This window comes from Exophiala aquamarina, assembly GCF_000709125.1.
Source record: "Exophiala aquamarina CBS 119918 chromosome Unknown aczIA-supercont1.3, whole genome shotgun sequence".
Classification (NCBI taxonomy): Eukaryota; Fungi; Ascomycota; class Eurotiomycetes; order Chaetothyriales; family Herpotrichiellaceae; genus Exophiala; species Exophiala aquamarina.
Window position 1 is genome coordinate 2,765,853 of NW_013550585.1, and position 21,371 is coordinate 2,787,223.

At 50.0% G+C, this 21,371-nt stretch overlaps 5 protein-coding genes across 5 annotated transcripts; 3 read left to right on the top strand and 2 right to left on the bottom strand.

Annotated features, from left to right (window-relative positions):
- Positions 1–2,761: 2,761 nt before the first annotated feature.
- On the top strand, positions 2,762–3,757 carry A1O9_04575 (uncharacterized protein; the record flags this gene model as incomplete). Its single annotated transcript, XM_013406865.1, has 2 exons — positions 2,762–3,001; positions 3,065–3,757. 2 exons carry the CDS (start codon positions 2,762–2,764, stop codon positions 3,755–3,757), a joined length of 933 nt encoding a protein of 310 aa, XP_013262319.1.
- Positions 3,758–7,874: 4,117 nt separating this feature from the next.
- Positions 7,875–11,408, top strand: A1O9_04576 (serine/threonine protein kinase; the record flags this gene model as incomplete). The annotated part of the gene is made up of 1 exon (XM_013406866.1): positions 7,875–11,408. One exon carries the CDS (start codon positions 7,875–7,877, stop codon positions 11,406–11,408), a length of 3,534 nt encoding a protein of 1,177 aa, XP_013262320.1.
- A 2,201-nt stretch (positions 11,409–13,609) lies between these two features.
- A1O9_04577 (uncharacterized protein) lies at positions 13,610–14,926 on the bottom strand (the record flags this gene model as incomplete). Its single annotated transcript, XM_013406867.1, has 3 exons — positions 13,610–14,580; positions 14,669–14,752; positions 14,812–14,926. The coding sequence occupies 3 exons, from the start codon at positions 14,924–14,926 to the stop codon at positions 13,610–13,612; spliced, it is 1,170 nt and encodes a 389-aa protein (XP_013262321.1).
- Positions 14,927–15,606: 680 nt separating this feature from the next.
- A1O9_04578 (uncharacterized protein) lies at positions 15,607–17,280 on the top strand (the record flags this gene model as incomplete). The annotated part of the gene is made up of 2 exons (XM_013406868.1): positions 15,607–15,726; positions 15,796–17,280. 2 exons carry the CDS (start codon positions 15,607–15,609, stop codon positions 17,278–17,280), a joined length of 1,605 nt encoding a protein of 534 aa, XP_013262322.1.
- A 1,965-nt stretch (positions 17,281–19,245) lies between these two features.
- A1O9_04579 (uncharacterized protein) lies at positions 19,246–20,432 on the bottom strand (the record flags this gene model as incomplete). Its single annotated transcript, XM_013406869.1, has 5 exons — positions 19,246–19,410; positions 19,463–20,051; positions 20,100–20,182; positions 20,241–20,325; positions 20,398–20,432. The coding sequence occupies 5 exons, from the start codon at positions 20,430–20,432 to the stop codon at positions 19,246–19,248; spliced, it is 957 nt and encodes a 318-aa protein (XP_013262323.1).
- Between the last annotated feature and the right edge of the window lie 939 nt (positions 20,433–21,371).

Below are 21,371 nucleotides of genomic sequence, written 5' to 3' on the forward strand. Positions count from 1 at the left end.
CGACCTTGCTCGTTACGTATAGATTTACCCTACACTCCGTCTCTGATTGCTTCAAGCTCGAAATTTGGTTTGCATGATCGGAAATCACTTGCTGGATTCATTGCGGGGCGCTTCTGGTGGCTTGATGGCCAGGGTGCTGCATACACCTCCTCGGTACGAGAGACTGATATTCCAAACGGGCTACAGCATTTTATTCGACCGAGTCTCCGTGCGGATCTGGCCATACTGCGAGGTACATAAGACCGTCCAGGAGAGACATCAATCTCGATAAGATGCGGGCAAGATGGCCCGAAATCTCTCCTCAGCTCGAGGTCGCAATCTTGGCACGAGATACCAACACCAGTATGTCCCAATTCTGCACCAAATCACGACCGGGTAATCTATTCATGCGTTCTGCGAAGTAGCCTTCCGCCTTTCTACATAGGTTAACCCCGAGGTTACACTCATGAAGGGCAAGTCCCAAGATCTAGTCGACTTCAGTCCGAGACAAACGTGTAAAGTCTATTCAGACCCAACATTGAGACTATCCACTCACTCTGTCATAACAAGAACCCGGGAACGCAATCCGTTTCTTTGCCACGATTAAATGCAAGTAAGAATATTGTGCTATGTTTGCAAATGTGGTCGTTCTATATGGTCGTTCTATGTGTCATTGCTATGAGACCATGATCCCAAGGTAATTTCCGCATCCAAATTGTTGGGCACGACACCGGTACGGGGACCGGGTCTTAACATTAATTGGTTCTTATTAAGTACAGAGTATGGTATCTTCGATCAACGCTTGCCCCAGACGGCTCTGAACCGACATCGACTTTTGGTTTCCCGCTTTGACAAGGCAACAATCCCTTCAAGCTGATCCATCATGGGCCGTGTTGTGGGCACAATGTCTAACACGTGGCCAGCACGAAGACAAACTACACCCTTGCCGCTTACTTGACCTTGTTCACGCAGTGATACATTCTCCAGCCGTGCGTCGGATCCGAAATTTCCCCATCATTCCGAGCTTCCCATCTGAAAGCTCAGCAGAACGGAGTAGTCAAACATGCATGATGGCGAACAGATGATGTTTCGACTCCGGGATCACATCACATGTCAGGCTATGTACGAGCCGGCCCTTTCGAGCCATGGCGACAATGGCCTTTTGACCGGATTTTCTGCACTATGGCAAAACCGAGGCAAGGCCAAGTCTCCGTTTTGGGCGGCTCTTGGATAGGTCAGAATTCCTCGTACCACAGCCTCTTGCAACCCTCGTCTCCCCGACGTGTCCGAATAGACCATAACCTGGAAATGTGGCGGTGACCGAATGGAAAATAATATTTCCTCAGCCTGACCAAAACATTTAAATTTTTGCACTGAAGAATTAAAATCCCGCGGATGTACCCGTGGTGCTGCTAGGCTTCGGCCCACAACTCCCACCGAGAAACCCATTTCGTTATCATATTGGTATGGAGACTAAACATGTGAACGGCATTATCATTTGACAAGCTGTTCAGCTTATCAGGGTTCGCGGTATTGAGTTGTGTGTATTAGGGCCACGCGAAAACATGTGCAAGCTCGGGATTTTGGACCCGAGCTGGAGTCTCACATCTACTTGTGGGGTTTTCCATCCACCCGAACAGGGCCCTTTTTTTTATAATTCACAGCACCCAGTAATCAGGTCTAACATCGTGGTGAGTACGCTCTTCTTCTTGCCTCAGGCAGAATTCAACGTTTCAGATCAGGCTTCATCTCCGTAAAGGACTGCATCAGCCCTGACACAGACTGGGATGGACCCCAACAACAATTCAGCATGATACCGGTGCTGTTAACTTTTTCCAACGACTACCAATCAGCTCACCATGTCATTCGGACCTATATCGGGCTTGTCTCTGGAGTTTTCAATGGTCGTTGAACTTTGCGATGTTAGTGGGATATCATCTCCTCTCCAATCAATGGCATATCTTTGAGTTGACCAACGGCAGCCTTCGTTTCCCTGTCTTTAATAGAGTACTGCAGACATTGAAGGTCGGGTGATTTGCGAATTCCTGTGTTTGTATCCAGAATCATTAGTCTATTCCGGGGTCGTAGTCGTATGTCTAAAGGTTGCCTTACTGTCTTGTACGTGATGGCCTTGTTTGGAAACTTGCCTTTGAAATTTAATTTGCGCAATTGACTATGCGGTTTTGGATTATAGGTCTTCCCTCCTGCTTGATCTCTTCCATTGCATTCGTTACAATCAAAGCACGACCTTGGTGGTCACCATCATACCAAAGGCAGTATTGTTACCATCATGTAGTGACTTCCGGGGGAATACATGCATCGCCCATTGAAAATGCGGTGGTGAGGAAGGGCAGAGCCATTCTATCACTTAAGCTGACTCAAGCACTTCTTCCTTCGCGGGCGTGGAGGTAGCTAAGATCCTTAACCATCAGGAGCTCTCCCCCAGAATTCGAAGTGTTATTCTGGATACTTCATACAGGGCAGTAAGATTATCTGTGCCTCATCTGTATGAGGTACCTGCCAAGACCGGGAAACCTTGAGCCGCCCGATGATATCATAATTCTCCCCATCAAAGTGCGCCTGCGCGTGTCCCTGATACCCATTGAATTTCTGCCGACGACGACCCACGGTGATTGTATGCTGCCAACTCCTCTCACAATAACTATATACGTGTCTATGCGGATCTCATAATACATGATGACTTAAAGAGCTTACTGCAGTTGTTTCCAGCCGCGGCAGACCCTCTTCAACTGATCACACTGGCCTAGTCGAAGCCAAAATCATGCCACCCGCACACAAGCGAAACATCGATGATTCGAGGTCTGAAACTTCCAGTTCGGTACCAAATCACAAAGATGGCAAGAACCATATAGGCCCGACCAGCGGCCCAGGGATCCCCAAGACCAAACGTATAGTCAATGGCTCTTCTGCCAAAGCCCCTGTGAACGTCTTGGCTGGGTCTGCTCCGGCAGTAGCCATCAATCCTCCTAGCGTTGTGGACAAGGATCCCAAACTTCCGCGTGTATGTCAGAAGGGCATTGAATACGAAGTCCCAGGAAAACTGACTTTGACGTTCGTGTAGCAGACAGATTGGATCTCAACTCCCAACGCCGTTCTCCGGACCTACCGGACAGCCTACCGCCTTCACGTCCCTTCCACTTTCTCCCATCCGCACGCCGACATCATATACAACTCATCACAGACAGGCCTCCGAGCCCCTTCAGCAGTACTTGCTCGTCGCAGACTTCGCGAAGAGAAGCACCGAAGACGGAAACTCGACCATGACCAACAGATCAACGGTACCACCACCACATCTTCCAACAAGATCGGCAAATCTAAGAACAACCTTCGCCAGGGCGAGAAGGATAAGACCATGACGAAAGAATTGAATGCAGAGACATCCAGCACAACGGGGTCTACGGTAGCACAGTCCATAGAGCCCCCGGACGCCACGCAAAGCAGCGATCAGACTCAGGCCCGGACTCAGCCTCACCCGCCCTCCTCCCCATCCTCCACCTCGACGACGTATCTCGGTCCACGCGAGCCAGGGTCGCAGCTGGCTGCCGTGGTGCGCAAGCACTTTAACGCACAGCAGGTCAGTGAGGCCGACACCATCGCCCGTTTCACCTATGTTGTCCAGCAAGCCGGCCGATCTGTATGGACTGAAGGGTGTGGGGGTGATAGTACCGGCTACTGGATGGGCAGCCATGGCCGCGAGGTCAGGAAGGCCGATGGCCCTGGTGGTGAAGTCGGCTTTCGTCTTCGATTTCGTCCCTGACCCCCGACGACTGGCTCTCCGGTCAGAAGTGAAGATTGGGCTCAGGGGCAGTCACCGAGAATGTTTCCTTTTTTTGTTGTTTTTGGTTTTTTGGTTTTTGGTTCTGCGAAAGCGGCAAGGCTGTATACAGTTCGGACTACTGTGTTGTATGGGATATTTTTTCGCAGACGCCAAATTATATCTATTTACCCCTACCTACGCATATATTTGTATATTATTGAACTTCCTTGCCACTGGATGGAAAGGGGGGAAACCGGAAGCTGATGGCAGTGTCCATGGCGACAGACGGATATTTCTGGCCAGGAAGTATCTGTTGAGGCATCATGTAATCAATCAATCCTTTCACCAATATTGGTGAAGGAATCAATGAATATAAATCCTCACCCACTTGATCAATCTTGCTTCCAATCTCCATCGTCACACTTTCTACGCTGCATAGTGGAATAGATGAGACCTTGCCAAGGTGATTATATATACCTTCTCAGCATTCAAGTGTCCCGGAATACTCGTCATCGGCACTGTCGTCCTCCCGAAAGGCTGCTTGCCCGCCCAATAGATAAGGAGCACACGCACACGCACACGCATTCACAGCTTCGCCATAGCCAACGTCTCGATCTAGTCTCAGCCTTGCTAGCGTTTTTATTTCACTACCGCTTATCACCCACTACCCGCGAAGTCTTGTGGCTGCTTGCCTCGTATGGGGACCTCTGGTCGATACGTCGCCGGCCGTGTAGGGACTTGGATGCATGATCCAACCAGGCAAGACAGGTATATCTATCGTCCATTTATCCGAATTTGCAGTCGAACCGTTCTTTCAAGATCGTGATCGTTCATTCCAACTTCCTGTTCTTTCCGATGGTTGATGAGGGGGAGAAGCGGTGTACCGAGCGGTGCTTTTATTTCCCAAATCTGAGACGGACAGGACGCAGATCAACTTCCTGATCCAGAGTTGCCCAATTGCCGAAGTCCTGCGGAGACATATACGAGTACAGTGTACTTCGGTCACGGGGAGCCGAGAGGTCAGAGGCGGGAAGCAGGGTTCCTGTTCGTTCCAAGGACCGCGCACACTCTTCACCTGCGGCGGTCAGGAAGGAGACCAGGCACCAGGGCATTTCCATAACCGTGTACTCCATATTTAATTTCATCAGGTGCAGACAAGGAGATCGTGTTTCATCAGCCCACACTGGGGAGTTTCCGATAATATTGTGGATGGAGATACTGTATGGCGGATTGCATGACCCTAGTAAATGTGGAGCATCGGATGGCGCTGGCTTATGTAGACAGTACTTTACTCCGGAGTCAGTTGCGCACAATCCGATGCTGTATTGCTCACGTGTTTTCTTTATGGGGAGCAAGCACTCGCCTGGTTGAATCATTACTACGAATGGCCAACACATTCTCGCCAACTCGGGAATAAAGCCACTTACCGATTGCTGATCTTTAGAAAGCCCAGGACGAGGTTTTCTCTGTGCCCCGGTCAGGGGTTTGTGGGTAGTACCGAAGAGGCAGACCACGACAATAGTTTAGTGTTGCCTTGGACATCATCTTTCCTTCTATCGGGGAGTCCATGTCGATGTCCGGAGCCCAATGCAGGTTAGCAGTCGCTGAAGCGAGACAGTTGATTCTGAACGATGCGGGTTCGTCCGGAAAGTCGGTACTTGTTGGCCATATTTTCTGGTCCACATCGCAAGGGAAGGGTGCAAGCAGTGAATAGGAGAAGTAGCGGTGTGTTACGAGGCTGGGCCAGGATGAGCCGAAACGGTTGAGGAACACTCGTGATGCCAAATTTTTTCAAATCAGCTATGCAAAATGGGTTTCTTCTTGCAACACGGGATGGAGAAGAGTCAGGGGTGATTAAGGATGAAGTTGAATTGGCTAAAGGAAGTAAGATGATGCTGATCGTGACGTTGGGCAGTGGTTTTGGGTCTGGGGTAATGGTTGGGATTGCTTGATGTGGTTCATTGAGATCGTGGTGCCGATGTTAGGCCTTGCGGATGGCTTGGGAGGGCGGTGCGGAGCTGGTAAAAAGAAGGAATGATGTAAGCGCTTGAGAAAATCAGCGACCCGGACAATGAAGGAGGTTGAATATAACCAATGGGGAAATTGAAAGGGAGGAAATAGCATGGAATACCATTCCTGCCCAACTTAAGGCGACAAATCGAACCTAAGGCCCAAACTAGATGGATGTGAGTGGTCATGAGGCAGAGGTTGGAGAAGAGATGTTGAAGGGTGCAGTAGGCGCAATAGTCGCAGTAACCAAGGTTTGAAGGAGAAGCGAGAGGCGCTGGGCGTGGACAACAAGTACGATACGAATGCACGTGGATGGAGTTGGGCGGGTTGACGACGAATGGTGGTTGCAGTCGGAGATTTACCAGGAGTGGGAGTGGTGGACAGAAAATGTGATACATGCTCAAATTGGGAAACGATGCCATGAATAGGAGACGAGGAGGAGTTCTTTTGACAGCAAGACGAGACGAAAAAGAAACGAGTACTACCCATTAGTATGGTCGTTGGGACGGAGTACAGTAGTAGTAGGCTGAAATGATACTAGTTGGTGGCGGTGGTTGGCAGAAGAGGACAAGCAGGACGAATAATATACCCCGTACTGTTGGAGTGGCAGTACGAGTACGGAGTAAGGGAGTATGTGCTGCCTCGTGAGTCGTGAGTTGTGAACTTGTGCGTCGAGCAGATAGTACGGCGTAATACAGACCACATTGGACGTTGGGCTTGTGTTATTAACCCAACGCTTTGTCTGCCTTGCATCAAGTCCGCCTTCGCCTAATATAAGAATAAGGATACGAGCAGCAGGAAGGGGCCGCAGGATCCCAGGGCTCCCAAGACCCCAAGACCCCAACAACCTCCAGCGCCAGTTAAAGCGAACACGGGTCTTGCGTACAGAATGTTCTATATGGCCAGCCCTCGTGGCCTGCCTGTCAGGTCTTCGGGCAAGTCAGGCTTAGTCGAGGCCTAGGGCTAGGCTAAGGCTAGGGCGGAATCCGGAGGGGGTTCTAACTATTACTAACGACCTGCGAGTTGGTAGCAACCCAAGTTAGGTTGGGACAGGCAAGTAGGGAGAAGGAGAAATCCACACCCCTCACCCTGCACGCCCAGGGAGTGAGGGTTAGGCTGCATTTCTCAGGTCTCAGGCATTCATCAGGCATACGGAACCCGGGGGGAGCCGTTCCTATGCATTAGAGACGCCCCCCCCCCCAAGGCGCTGGTATCGTAGTAATTGGGTGCTTCGTTGAACAAGTGCTGGGGCCAGCTGGAAGGCTTCCCTAGCTCCCACTAGCGAGACGCTGGGCAGCTGCCAGCAAAGTCCTCTCTAGCCCGATTTGACCATGATGGCAGTGGTAGTCGACAGTCGACAGTCCGCGGTCCACCACCAAACACCAAGTTGCTTCTCAAACACGCTCAATTCAAATCCTACGACCAAGTGCTATACCACTACCGACGACCATCAATCCAGTGGCCCCGTCCGCTCCTGTGCCTTTTTGGCCTTGCACAAGCGGTGAACTGGCATCAAAACCCACATCTGTTCCTGTTACTGTTCTCCTCGCCTCACTAATTCATCGACCTGGAATCCAACCATCAGGGTCAGGGTCAGACTCAGACCTGCAGACGGCCAGCTAAAGGCAGCTTCTCAGCCGGGAATTGCATCAACATCATCTGTTCTCAAATCCATACTCGTGCTTCCCACATCTATCCAGCCTCCTGCAATTTTGAATGTGAATCCAGTTCAGCTCAGTTCAATTCATTTCCCGCCACACTGCGCACGCTAACTCACCACTCATCTTGCCATCGGCCACCGTCAACTAGTATCTGGAACCTTGTACGTCCCGGCTACACCGCCTTGGGCCAACAAAGCCACACGACACACGTCTCGCCCACAGCTCTTCCATGTTCTATCGCCAATAACATCGCCTCTTGCCCTTTGGGATTCATCACCATATTCTCACTGTACCACTACAATCAATGTCCGATTGCCATTTATCCGTATCTTGTTGCTGTTGCGTGACCCGACCATCGATAACCGGCCGAGCTTGTTGAGGGTCGCTGGAATTGCCCCTCACCTGGCTCGCCAACGTCAACTCCAACCACCATCGGCCCTCACAATATGAAAAAGAGAATTCACAATGTTGATTCACCCCTGAGACAAGTCGAATCCGAGCCACATCAGCACAAACACTTATTCGCCTCGGGCATGTGGCAGAAAATCCATCATTTCTTTGCCAAAGATGACCCCACTCAAAGCCCCATCGAGTGTCCCGAGGATGACCAGTGGCCCGCTGACTGGGATCGTTCCGGTCCCTATACAGACGATCAATCCTCGTCAAGGCCTGTGGGAGTCGGACTCCCCAGACAGGCCACTTTCAGACGCCAGAATTCAGAGCGACGAGAACGACTTCTCGCCATTGAACCCGGTCATGCCGAACGAAGAGCCCTCTCTTCCACCCGAAATGTATCAACATCCTTGCCTCGACCGAGGGCGACTTCATCACCGCCAAATTGGGAACCTGGCCGAGTGTCTGCTCCTGCTATAGGCAATACTGTCAAGGCCGAAACTGTCGCCGTCGATTCCAATGTTAGGTCCGCCCCCGCTTCACTCGACCCGCTCCTTCAGACTGCGGCATCAGACGACTTGTGGTCTCAAACCGAGAACCGACCTCCTAGACCACCTTCGACTACTTCTTCGGATGAATCCCATTATGGCGATAGACCTATGGTGGATGATAAAGCTGATCTGCGAGCAGAGCTCGACAGTCGATGGATTCTTAATTTGAGTATGCATTTCAGAGACAAGTCCGATCGGGAGAAATTCTTCGTTACCTATGCTCAAACACCTAATCATTGGCGGCGCGTAACCATTTCATGTGATTATCGCAACGCCGAACCCGGATCTTTGGAGATGGACTTGAAGGAGCTTCAATTCCAGCGTGATAAAAGTTTGCAGATCTATGAATCGATCCGTGACTCTCTCCCCGAGATCCAGTTCTATGACACGGTCACAAATCTCAAATTGGAAACCACCGATGGTAGGTTGCATGTCCACGTCACTGAGGATGTGAATGAGATAATCCCATACCCACCTCGAACCACCGTTGCCCATATACTCGACGACACAGAGTTTCAACCAATGGAAGTCCAAGAAAGTGAGTTGATTTTTGACTCTCATCTATCGGGTTTTGTATACAAGATTCGTCACAAGGGCAGGGTATACATCAAGAAGGAAATTCCTGGTCCAGACACCGTTGACGAGTTCCTATATGAGATCAATGCCTTGCACGCGCTTCATGGATCGGGTAATGTTATTGCACTCGAAGCAATCATTGTGGATGATATGCGGGAGACAGTCAAAGGGCTACTTATCAGCTACGCTGAGAGAGGTGCGATTGTGGATCTTCTCTACGACAATAGGGGAAGCACTCCTTGGGAGGATCGATGTCGATGGGCGGAAAATGCAGTCCGTGGACTCAGTGAGATACATGAAGAAGGTTATGTTCAGGGCGACTTTACCTTATCCAACATTGTCGTCGACGGTGAGAACAACGCCAAGATCATTGACATCAACAGACGCGGGTGCCCTGTGGGATGGGAGCCTCCAGAAATCGCCGTCAAGATTGCAAGCAACCAAAGAATCTCAATGTATATTGGCGAGAAGTCCGACTTGTATCAGCTGGGCATGACGCTCTGGGCATTGGCAATGGACGATGACGAACCTGAGAGGCATGCACCGCCCTTGAGTGTGGATGAGTTCCCCTCGGAAGTACCAGAGTGGTATCAAAGCATCGTTCGAACCTGCTTGTCCACCCGCCCACGCGACCGCCTCTCTGCCAAGGAGTTGGTTGACTTATTTCCCGAAGGCAGCTCCAGCTCTTCAGGGACACGGTCTTCACAAAGAAAGCCTCAGTTGCAGCTGTTGGCACCAAAGGAATATATTGACCCTGCAGATGCGGTTGAGAGGGATGACCTTGAACGATTCAGCCACGATCACCAAGAGCTCGATTGTACTCCTTATTCTCCAGAAAGCTCAAGAGATGACTACACATTCACCTATCCGAAATCGTCCAATTATGAACTTGAGAGCGAAAGCTCAGCATATGACAGGCCAAGAGGGAGACGACCGCCAACCAATTTTGCGCACCTTGGAACCCACGAAAGACGCCACTGGATTCCCGACGTTGAAAATACAGAGCCCATTGATGAAGTCGAGCCTAACATTGTCGCCATTTCCCCGGGCATGGATCGCGAGATTTACGATGAGGTTGACTTGAACGGTCATGCATACTTGGTACGCCGCGGCACATTCAACCTCGAGGAGATGCAAATCCTTGGAGATGATGTAAACGCAGAGAGACAATTTGAAGATCAAGCATCCCAATTTGACAATGAGTCTGTTGACGTCGCCGGACCTTTAGATTCCAACCAGCTCTATTCCTCCCGACGCCCTCCCCTACTGACGAGAAACTCTACAACATCAGATATCACACCTCGAGGAAGTCAAACCGTTTTGCCTACTTACAGTCCTTCCCCATCAGAACAATGTCTCACGGATTCGAATGTGGCTGTTGAATTGAATGCTTTGGGTAGTCATCCAGACCTGAATACTTCTGCACCACATGCAGAGGAAAACGGCCTTGGACGGTGGAAATCAGCAGACCCATATCCTCCAAGACTACCCTACGAAGACAGTGGTTACGATGAGCCTCTGAATCTTGGCGACGATCTTAGCACCCATGATGTACCAGGCTCAAGCAATGACTCGGGAAACACGTATCAGAAACAGGGCAGGGAGCCTCGTGTCGTGGATACTCCTGTTTCTGAGCAAAGTGTGAGGCAGATCCTTGCTATCCCAGATACTACTGCTCCTCCCCATACCATGAATGAGATATTTGACCACAGCAGCGACATTGTTCCAAAACACACTCCACAAATCCCCTCTACTGAAAGCCTAGACAAAGATCTCCCGCTACCCAAGACTTCCCCTTTCCGTCACAGTGGCCGAGAAAATGAGAGTGAGGATGTCGACACCACTAGCAATCAAACGAATTTGAATGCAGACATAACAACTCCCACAGGTCATCAAGGCGAGAGGGAAAGTCCAATTAGAAGTGAAGATGCGAACAACCCCAACGCTCAGATGGACATGAAGGCAGACACTACAACATCCCCAGATCCCCAGACCGTCACTGAGAATCCAAACGGCGGTGAAGGCAGTGAAACCACCAACGTTCACATGGGCACGAAAGCAGATACCAAATTACCTGTAAACCCCGAACTAGCTCTAAGGTCGACGACCAACGATGAAGACGACGCTAAAATACCTACAAATCATCAAGCAGCTGCTGGAAATTCATTGATTTCAGAAGAGATCAAACAAGACGGCGTAGCCCTTTCTCCTTGCGGGACCACAACTACGGGACCTCCTACCCTTGACTATTCAATTGATGTCACCATGATGTCTTCAGGTCCTGTTAATATAGAGACATATGTTCCTCAGGAGACAATTGGACTGATGAACCCTGTGCCAGCTATTGATTCTGGAGTCGAATCGATTGAGAAGCTACCTCAGACTCAAGAACTTACGATTGAGGAGACCGGGACGAACTCGTCACCAACATCGAAGGTGTCATCTGAGCCAATAGATTAATTCTGATATCAAGACCACTCATCAACCCAGGGCAATCAGAAACCACTTTCGTCTTCACAGTGCGAGAACGGATGGGCTATACCTTGTACCCGATCCCAAATCTTGCCACTATTGCAGGCAATCGCAATCATGTCTAAACATTATTGTGCCATTGTCACTGACGGCACTAGTAAGAATCGAACCTACTTGTGCATTTTCACCATGCTCTTATGGTATCACCTGCGCTCTTTGATCTTGCGGTCACTGCCGTATTGATTAAAGCCGGCAATCTATCAACCTCAAGCACCATCTACAAAAGTTGCCCATGACCTGAACGTTTCCACCATAGAACAACGACATCTACGAACCCTAAAGACGAATTATTTCCACATGAAAATATCCAGAACACCAGCCGCAAGTTTTACCATTTCCCCATTTTTGACACATTCAATACTGAGATTTAAAGCGAATGATACCATGGATCAACTCCAATGACCGCGAGGCATGTTTTCTTCTTCTCTATCTGGGAATCTGCTCGGTGTTAACAAAGAACGAATGGACCTGGCGGATAGTAAAGCATTGGATTGGGTGGACTAGCAGACTCACTTCCTATTAATAACCATCGCATGGCGTGCATTGTTTTGCTTTTTGCTTTTTGCTTTTTGCTTTTTCTTTAGCCTTTCTTGGTTTGTATATCCTCAGGAGGAAGTGGGGGCTTTCGGGCGCTCTCTCAGAGGGTCGGTTGCGGGACTGGCCACTATAACTTGGCGCGCTCCTGAGCTCTACTGTATGTTGAGAACAAAGGGCGGGTGCGGAACGATGTTTGCTACGTTGGTTGTCTCACTGCATTTATTCTTCCATATCACTCCACAACGACTACGGTAGCTTAGGGCTGGCTGGTGAAAGTGTACTGTTTTCCTTTTGGCGAGGGTTTCTCCTTGTTGGCTATTGTTGGGCGAACGAGACGAACAAGGGAGCAAGAGCAACGAAACGTCACGTTGAACGACAGCTTTGACTCACGATTTGCAAAAGGACAATGAAGACTCAATGACTGACGACGACTTGAAATGAGAAGCTACTTGGAAGTATTGACTTCCCGTTACTATTGTTTGTTTTTCCTTTTGTTCTTCCCGCTGTGCCTTGGGTTAATGATGGTCAATATTTTATTTTTGGCCAGGGAAGGATAGGGCAGGGCAGGGCAGGCAGGGCAGGGCGGAGAAAAGGTATGGGTACCTAGGTGCCCGTGGAGGGAGAGGAGCCCCCGAGTTGAAGGGGGCTCCTGGGTAAGGATTGCGGGACTCGGGAAGGAAAAATCGTCCCGCAGAGAAAGCTGCAGCAAAGTGCCTCAAGGTATCTAGTCCCTGAGGGGCCCACTGCTGATATGTAGGCCAGTGGATTGTGCCTACTCGGATGAAGAGTAGGCACGCATGGGAGGTAGCTAATTTTCAAGTGAGGAGAGAACAGAACTCACAAATAACGATAACGACAGATATGCCAAATGCGAACGAATTCAAAACTGTTGGGGTATCGATCTTTTTCTATTTGATCTGTGGTCTACCGCTGCGCCACTAAAACCTTCAAAATGGATTCTGGGTGTATTTATTACTCTATTCTGCTCAATATGTGGTTTCCATGAGTTTCTCCAAAGATCCATCCGTTGGAGATGGATCTACTCACTGTAGGCCTGTCGCTATCAGCCAGGTAGAGGGGAACAGTCGGGGAGGATTGGCCTCTGATAGAGTGTGCTCTCTTGAAACGGGGGAAGGAAGGGAGGCGGGGACAGGAAACCTTCAGAGGTTCGCTCGGTCGCCCCGAGAACGTCCCCCCCTTGGAAACTTCCGACCGAAGGTAGAAATGGTACATGCATAGACGGAAGATGTGTCTTTTGGCGATAGGTTTGCCGTTGAAGTGAGGCGTGGCCGGTGAGTAAAATAGGCTGCCGCTGCTACTCCTAGCATCGGGGCTGGGTTGGGCTGTCGTACATGAGTCAAAACGGCCCTGTGGGGTCCGCAAGAGTCCGAGATAGCGTGCAGGGAGCACTTATTTCTCTTACTTGTCACTGTTGTCGCTGCAGTTTGTTCTCCGGAGCCGATGCTAGGAGTTGACCTTGGGCGACTCATCCCTTTTTCGATGAGAGAGACGTTGGATGATTTTCAGTCCTCGGCCTTATTTGCCCGATCTGCCCAAGCGAACAAAAAGGAACAGAATGTGGATTTCAGTATTCAAGGGCGAATTGGAATGACGTCGGTACCTATGAGATCGAGGTTCCTGCCGATGAACACAATTTTGCCCTCTGGTGGGACTGCGTCCTGGTCCCGTTCGTCCTGTACAGGTTGCGGTGGTTCGATGATCTCGAAGATTTCCCGTACCCCCTGTACAACTCTTATCGTGTCGTCTGTGAGTACTACCAGGCCCTTCGTTCGATGGATTTCGTATTTGCGTGTCTTTCCTTCCTGCCGCTCGTTGGCTTCCCAGAGGACTGTCTCGAGCCAGCCTTCAAGTAGAGGAAGTTTCTGCACATCGAAAATGGGAAGTGGCAGCGTGATCGTCGAGATAGTGGGGTCGAGGTGGGAATGCCCTTTGGACGAGAACGATGGTCCTTTTGAGTCGCTGGGAAAGGTCGAATATGCGGAAAGGTCTAGGACTGTGCCGGACAGACTTTCCACACGAGAGTGAGAAGTCTCTCTGATCTTTGCCAGACCGTTGATCGAGGTTATTCGCGTTCTTACTTTTGAGAGCTGAGAGGGTTCGACAAGGTCAGTTTTATTCAGTATTATCACATCTGCGTGAGAGATTTGCAAATGAGCAGTCGTTAGGAGTGGGGTGTGGTGGTGATGGTTTTCCGCTTCTTGCTCGGCCTCTGGGATCTCTTCTGGTGCTGGCTCGTCCAGACTTTTGAGGACATTCTTTGCGTCTACAACCGTGACGATACCGTCTAGGTATATACTGCTCCCCAAACCCTCGTCCAGCCAAAACATCGGTGCGATATTCCCTGGATCTGCAACGCCTGTTGTCTCGAGGAGGATATAGTCAAAATCCTTCTGGCGATCCACGAGAGATTCCAGGGCTGCCACCCCGGAGTCTTTGACGCTGCAGCATATGCAACCATTGGCGAGGGGGATCCATTCGGTTGAAGATTCGGAACCCTTAGAAACGGTCAAAGACTTCTCAATATCTGCAGTGTTACCGAATTCTGTAAGGCCCGAGCAGAATTAGTCATCCTTTAAAGTGAGCGGATTGGTAGGCTTCATCTTGCTTGTTAGGTGACCATGACTGCTTACCATTTAGCAGGACTGCTATTTTCTTCCCATGTTCGGCCGTCAAAATGTAGTTCAGCAATGTCGTCTTGCCAGCACCCAGGTAGCCTTTCACAAAATCATAAGTGCTACTGACGGCGAATTAGATCGTAAATCGCTATCCTTACCTGTGACAATAGTAATTGGTACCTTTTTAATGGACTGATCTGGTTTGACAGTTGAGGAATTCAAATTGCCGTTCTGGTTTGCGTCGATGAGGTCTGGGATCTCGTCGTCATTCATGATCAATGCAACAGCGTTCCTCAATAAGTGCCGAAGACGAAAGAAAATGGTGGGATTGTAGTTGATGTCAGGACCTAGCCGTAAGTTTGACGTCAACTCTTGCCACGTGAATAAGAGGTCGGCCAAGCTGCGACACGTGGTTTCGGCTAGCTCCGTCTGCGCCGAGCATATCACGCCGCTTTTACATAAAAGACTTTACGTTAACTACATCTAGAATGCATGCCGATGCACCGATGGCTTCCCTGTTTATCCGTAAATTGATCCGAGAGGGAGACTGCGAGACTGGTGACGGTAACCGCCAGCAAGGCTTAAGCAAACCTTCTCTTTCTGGTACCGGGGCACGCGGTGTCCAAGAGTGGGTCGACAGCATCAAGAGCGCTGAAGACCCAAAGGAAGACGATTGCGACGACGACGACCTGCTTGCCTACTAGGAACCAGCGGCCGAGGAACGTGCCTTCTCCATAGTGCGTCGCCCCTCTCGCAGTCTCCTCCACTATCTCAACTCGCAAGTCACAACAAGGATCCTCCTTCTCCGTCTCTCCGCGTCCCTCTTTGCTGGCATTATGGCTGCCGTAAACCCTTCACGCTCTGGCGTTTCGCCTTCAAGCTCCCCACGCCTCCCATCCCCCCCCCCTATCCCAGAAGTTCAGTATGGACCAAAGAGCCCGGGAATAAGCGACATGAGCGAATTTCAACTCGAAACCTCCTCCAAACCAGATGAGGGCTCTGCGAGGAGAATTAGACCTGGTACGAAGGCTGTAGATATGGTGATGGGTCCTCCACTGGTTCCTCTCAGTCAGGTATGTATGGCACGGAGCCAGCAATATTTTGGACATCAGATCCATTGGCTAATCTGAGATCCTTTCCAGCTTGACTCGCCATTCCAGCTTCAGGAGCACCTCAAAGCCCTTTACGCGACCTTGACGCACACTGAAGCCTCCGATCAGACCATTCCGATCACGAAAGAAACAGCCATGCAAATTACCACCCCTCCGCAGCTAAACGAAGCCGAGTCAGTAGATAGAAATCTATGGCTTTATGAGCTCTGTCGATTCCTCACACAGAAGGCAAACATTGTCTCCATATTCCTTATGAATGATACACCTGCCTGCTCGAGCCAGACGTGTCCAGAAATGCGAGCCAGCGAATGGCAGTACTTATGTGCCGTCCATGATCCTCCCAAGTCATGCTGTGCCATTGACTATTGCAATCACACACTCGACTGGGCTGCCAATGTACTCACAAGTCCGAGGAACTTCCCGTCGCGACTCGCCTTGGGTGGTGAGGGGGGAAATGCCACTAACAGCATGAAGCACCTGACGAACATTTTCCGAAGAGTGTACAGGATCTTTGCGCATGCTTGGTTTCAACATCGTGAGATATTCTGGTCTGTCGAAAGCACTCATGGTCTATACATTCTGTTTAAGACAGTATGCGACGAGTACCATCTCATTCCAGAAGAGAGTTACACAATTCCAGCAGAAGCCGCAGGGGCTCAAGAAGCGAGTGATGGTGAGCGCGTGCCCCCCAACGATGGTTCATCGAAGGTTCAAATTCTGCGCAAAGATGCCTCCTTGGAAGCAGGAGATGGCGTGAGCACTCCACCAGATAATACGCTTACAATCGCCCAAAATTCAGCTGCCACCGCACGCCGACACAAACACAAACACACACCCAGTACCGGAAGTCTGGTAGACACGATCACGGAAGGTCTTGAAGAGGAAGAAGAGTCAACCCAGACTCCAGTCGAAGTTGCAGACCCATCAAGTCAACTTCAAGCCTTTACAGAGACTTCTCAGATTCCTGAAACTCCGCTGAAAGACAAAGATCCTTCACCAGTTCGACAATTGCCAAAGTTGGATCTCAGTGCCATAGTACCTAAATATGAGCCTCGAGCTCCCGAAGACCCAACACCGACGCCAACACCTGGAGACACTGACCCTCTCGCGGCTGAGGCATCAAAAGATCCAGGAGCTAGCGATGCAAATAGCGAGAAAGAAGAGTCAGTACCAGAGGTCCTCAAGGTGGAAATTAAGAAGGTTGACAACGATGAAGAGGAAGAAGTCAAATCGCCATCTGGGGGTAGCATCCGTACAGGTGGCTCCGATGTATTACAAGCCATATTAGGGCATCTCTCAGATGGAGATGAAGAAGAAGATGAGCGGGAACGAGAGAGACGGAACAGTGCTGCTTCGGACTCAACCTTCTCTGGTAGGCAGAGCATTGGAAGCGCTATTGGAAGCCCGTCTGTGCTAGAAACAAAGATCGAAGTCACTGCCATCGAGGATGACGAAGATGACGACGAACCGTCCGAGGACAAGAAAGGCCATGGTGGGGCCAAAGCAATCAACTGAAGCACAATGGCGAAAGGCGTTGGCACTACCTCGACCGAAGATCGTAGAAGCCGCCCATATTTTATTGGACTTGCGGCTGGAAGTCGTGATTGGCAGAGTCGAATTTGCTTGTACGGACTTCTCAGTTCTGTGATCATTGCGAAGGAGGAAGAAAGTGAGATACCCAGGCATTTGTTCAAGGTAGGAGTACTAAGACCACCAATAGCAGTACGGTGATAAAACCCAGGTGGCATGCATGCATATTCGTCCTCTGAGATATGAGGGATCATGATATATGTGTGTACGTTGCAGATGTCTGGCTTAAGGTTGAGTTTGGCATACAACGTAGCATTGGAAGACATGGAAAGACGCACTCCCGCCCAACGCCGTGACTCCCAAGTTTGAGTGATCCGCGAAAGAGAGCAGATTTCTTTTTCCTTTCGCTGCTGGTTCTGAATCCTATTTTGGAGCTTGCTCTCATTATACGGGATTTGCACATCTCGCGGATAAACCAGATATTTCCTCCTCCGACTTTCATTCCGATTCATTCAGCTTCCGCCTGGATATCCTGGGCGCAACTTGGCCATGCGCGGTTCGATGAGGGGGTGCCATTGTGCGAAGAATGTGATTGCTGTTCAAGTTAGGGGAGCCCATGTTAGTTGGTGTTCTGTCTCTATGGATGGGGAATGCTCTCGCGTTTGAAGAAGCGGTTGCCTGGAAGGTTGTACGTACCCCACATGATGTAACAACTGGCGAAACTGAGGATGAGGGAGCTGCGCCATATCCTGGATTTTTCACATGTTAGTGATCGGGGTACAACTAGGGGAGAGGCAAGTTGTAGGAGTGTGTAGAGTAGTGTACGTACGTCTGGTTCTCCCCCTTGGGGCTCAGAAACCACGCCCCAACACTGAGTCCAACCACAACGACCAGACCGATGAGTATTGACCAGCTAAAGGAGAGACATATGTCAGTGGCTCTGCCTCTCAAGTCTTTGTGGGCAAACAAGCGCAGCAAAGAGCAAAGAGTCTGATTGCACGTATATGTCTGTATGCAGGCCGGCAGATTTCATGCCTCGTGCATGTGCATGTTGGTCCAAAGACAAGGTATAGCTGAGCCATGGTGGACAAGGTATATTTAGCTCAGTATGCTTGGGACAGCCAATGGTGTCAAGCTCGATCTAAACTGGCAAAGTTTTGTGCCTGCGCAGTACTTCATGCTCTTTGGGCTGTCGATCGAAGGAAACGAGATGGCTCCGGAGCTGTGCAGTCAAGTTGTATGTACGGAGGCGTATGAAGATATGGGGAGTGCAATGCAAGAGATCTAGAGCCGATGTTGACCATTTTCAAGGGACATAACATACCCGTTCGCCATTATGTGATGTAGATCTTGTATTTTGAACCCGTACTTGTGAAAATCGCTCTATGCTTTCTCTCTGGATATAACGCTTCTCGCAACAGAGGTGTCAATGGTGCCTGCGGACGGAGTGCAGCTGGTCGGACGATGGTTCGAAGAGGGTGTGGGATGCAGCGGGCAGGTCCTGTCCACAAGTAGAGCAGGTTAGGTCAAAGAGCGGATCGGTTTTCAGAGCGCAGCCTTGGGCAAGATACGATGGGCTACTTGAGTCTTATAATTGAGTCCACGGCTAAATGTTTATATGGGTAGCTCGTAGCCCTCATCGAAGCCCGGAAGGGACATGTTCGGCTAAACTTCCAAATTTGATATCATCGCAGCCTAGCACGAGCCTAGGCCGGAACAGAAGTATACTAATAATATCACCACTAAAATGCGCCTACGGCAACGCCTCGTGTCTGTTGATAAGCAGATGAAGGTAGAAGAGCTTCAAGCGATTTTACATTCAGAGCTAGGAAAACGTATAGAAGGAAGACCTTTCCCAAGAGTGACATCCCGCGGAACCCATGGTGGTAGAAAACACACAGAAAAGTGAAAGAACCCCGACCAACCTTCAGGCAGTCTGTATTGGGAGAATCAAGCACCTTCTCTGCTCTTACGGTAGTTGCTCTCTTGCTCGACCTGAAGTTGGTCGATCTCGGGCGCAAGTTCCGACAGGATCTCATAGGATCTTTTATGGAACTCTAGCTGTGCTGCGATCAAATCGGCCAGATTGCGGAGTGGCTCAGGGGTATCCAGCACCTAGTACTGGATTAGAAGGAATGCAATTAGACAGTGTCATTTCAATACTCACGTTCTTCATGACACCTTGGGCCTCCTCCACTTGCGAGACAAAGTCATCTTCTTTGGCCTCGATCTCGGCCCGTGCCTCCTCACTCAAAGCAGTTTCGTCATCGGGATTCATTCCCCGTCCCATGACCTGACTCTTCTTTGAGGCCTTGGTGCTGTCCAGCAGCAGTCGGCTGTTCTCTACTGCCGTTCTCGCTTTGGTCGCAAATTGGATGTTGGTATTCAGCGTAGTGTTCCACCCGGCCAGGAATCTAGCCTGGATGGCGTGGTCCTGTGCCAAACGTGCCTCCCCGACCTTCTCTTCTGCCAAAGCATATTTCTCCAGTGCGGAAGCCAGGGGATCCTCGCCGGTTTGGGAGGTGCTGTGCTGTTGAATGAGTTGAGAGCTAGCGAGGGAAGCGCGAGCGATCGCATGGTTGAAAGTCTTGGGTTGAGGTTTGGCAGATGGAGGGGCGGTAAAGGCAGCTTGTGCTTCGGAGGTGTTTGAAGCACGAGAGAGGAGTGTCACCTTCTCGGAGATGCTGCGACCCAAGTCGGTGAAAGACTCGCGTATGTTGGGAGGATAATCATAGGCTTCGTTGGTGTATTGGTTTCTGAGCCCAGATTAGTAGGGCCTTGTTCGTGATAGAAGTCATTCTTACGTGACAGCAAGTAGCTTCTGATGGACCAGTTTCAAAGCGTCAACTTTCTTCTCGAGTTCGATATAGTCGGCGGGGAGCGCAGTCTTTGGGAGGGTCAGCATCATCTCCGGGAATGAGTAAAACTCAACCGTTTCAACCCACTTTATCATCTGCTTGACCCAGCTGTTCTTTGAGGTATTGCGAACTTCGTTGAGCAAATGGTGAGACAGTTGAGTTGAAAGCAGAACTGCCGGTAAGGCAAGTCAGCAACGGAGTGAGTCTCGTAAGGGGCTACCAAGCATGTCTTTGCCTAGCGTACCTGATGTTCTTTCCAAACGCAGAGAACTTGTCCATGATTGCAGATGAGCCAGGGGATGATATGAAGAGGGGGTGGAAAGGATCGAGTGAACGAGATGGGAGGCTGATGATTGGATTGTGTTGGATGTTCACCAGGCTACGAGGATAAACAAGACAGATACGGCTACGGTGAACTATTACAGAGAATTATGAGCGTTGAGCAAAGCGCACATGAAAGCCAAGCTTTCCTTTCGTTGTTGCTGGGGCGGTGGGGCGGCCAGTGGTTTGGGCGGCCAACTGCAATTTTTAGTTAGGTCCTTGGCGCAGCACCAAATCAGCTGGGATATTCATCATTAGCAAGGAGTACTCCATACTCCACACCAGTAATGAACAAGGGTCAGTGCTGCTTTGATGCCATCTGTCCGAGACGCGCCTCTTCGTTATTCTGACCTCATGCCGACATTGGGTACCTTAGGTACCTTATGTATAAAGCAACGCTAGCCAAGGCAGCATGTTTCCTACTTTGTCAACCCTGGCGACAGCTACTTTTGTAGGCATGATGGATCTTGGTGGCCGTCCTCGCCCGGCATATCTCGTCGCCTCAATCCTTAGCGGATAATTATCTTCGCCGATTAAAGACACTACCAACAGCGTTTTCAACTAAATATTCGAGTAGGCAAAAGTAACATTATGGAATATTAAAACGCTTATTGGTCTAAAGGCACAAATACGAAGAAGCATCTTCCCCTGATCTTAAATATGAGTAAGCCATGCGTTCAGTAAGTCGCAAACAGTGTAAGGCGCTCCTATTATTCTGCAAACAGACCTGCTTGTGACTTTACAGCTTTGACACTGAACTGCGACAACAGCCTCAATCATGAGCAGCATCAAAGAACGGCCTATCTGCACGGATTCTGTGTTCTATCCTCGACATCAACCACAGCTGTTTGCAAGCAAATGAGCCAGCATCAGCTCACTCCATGATTGCCTAACAGT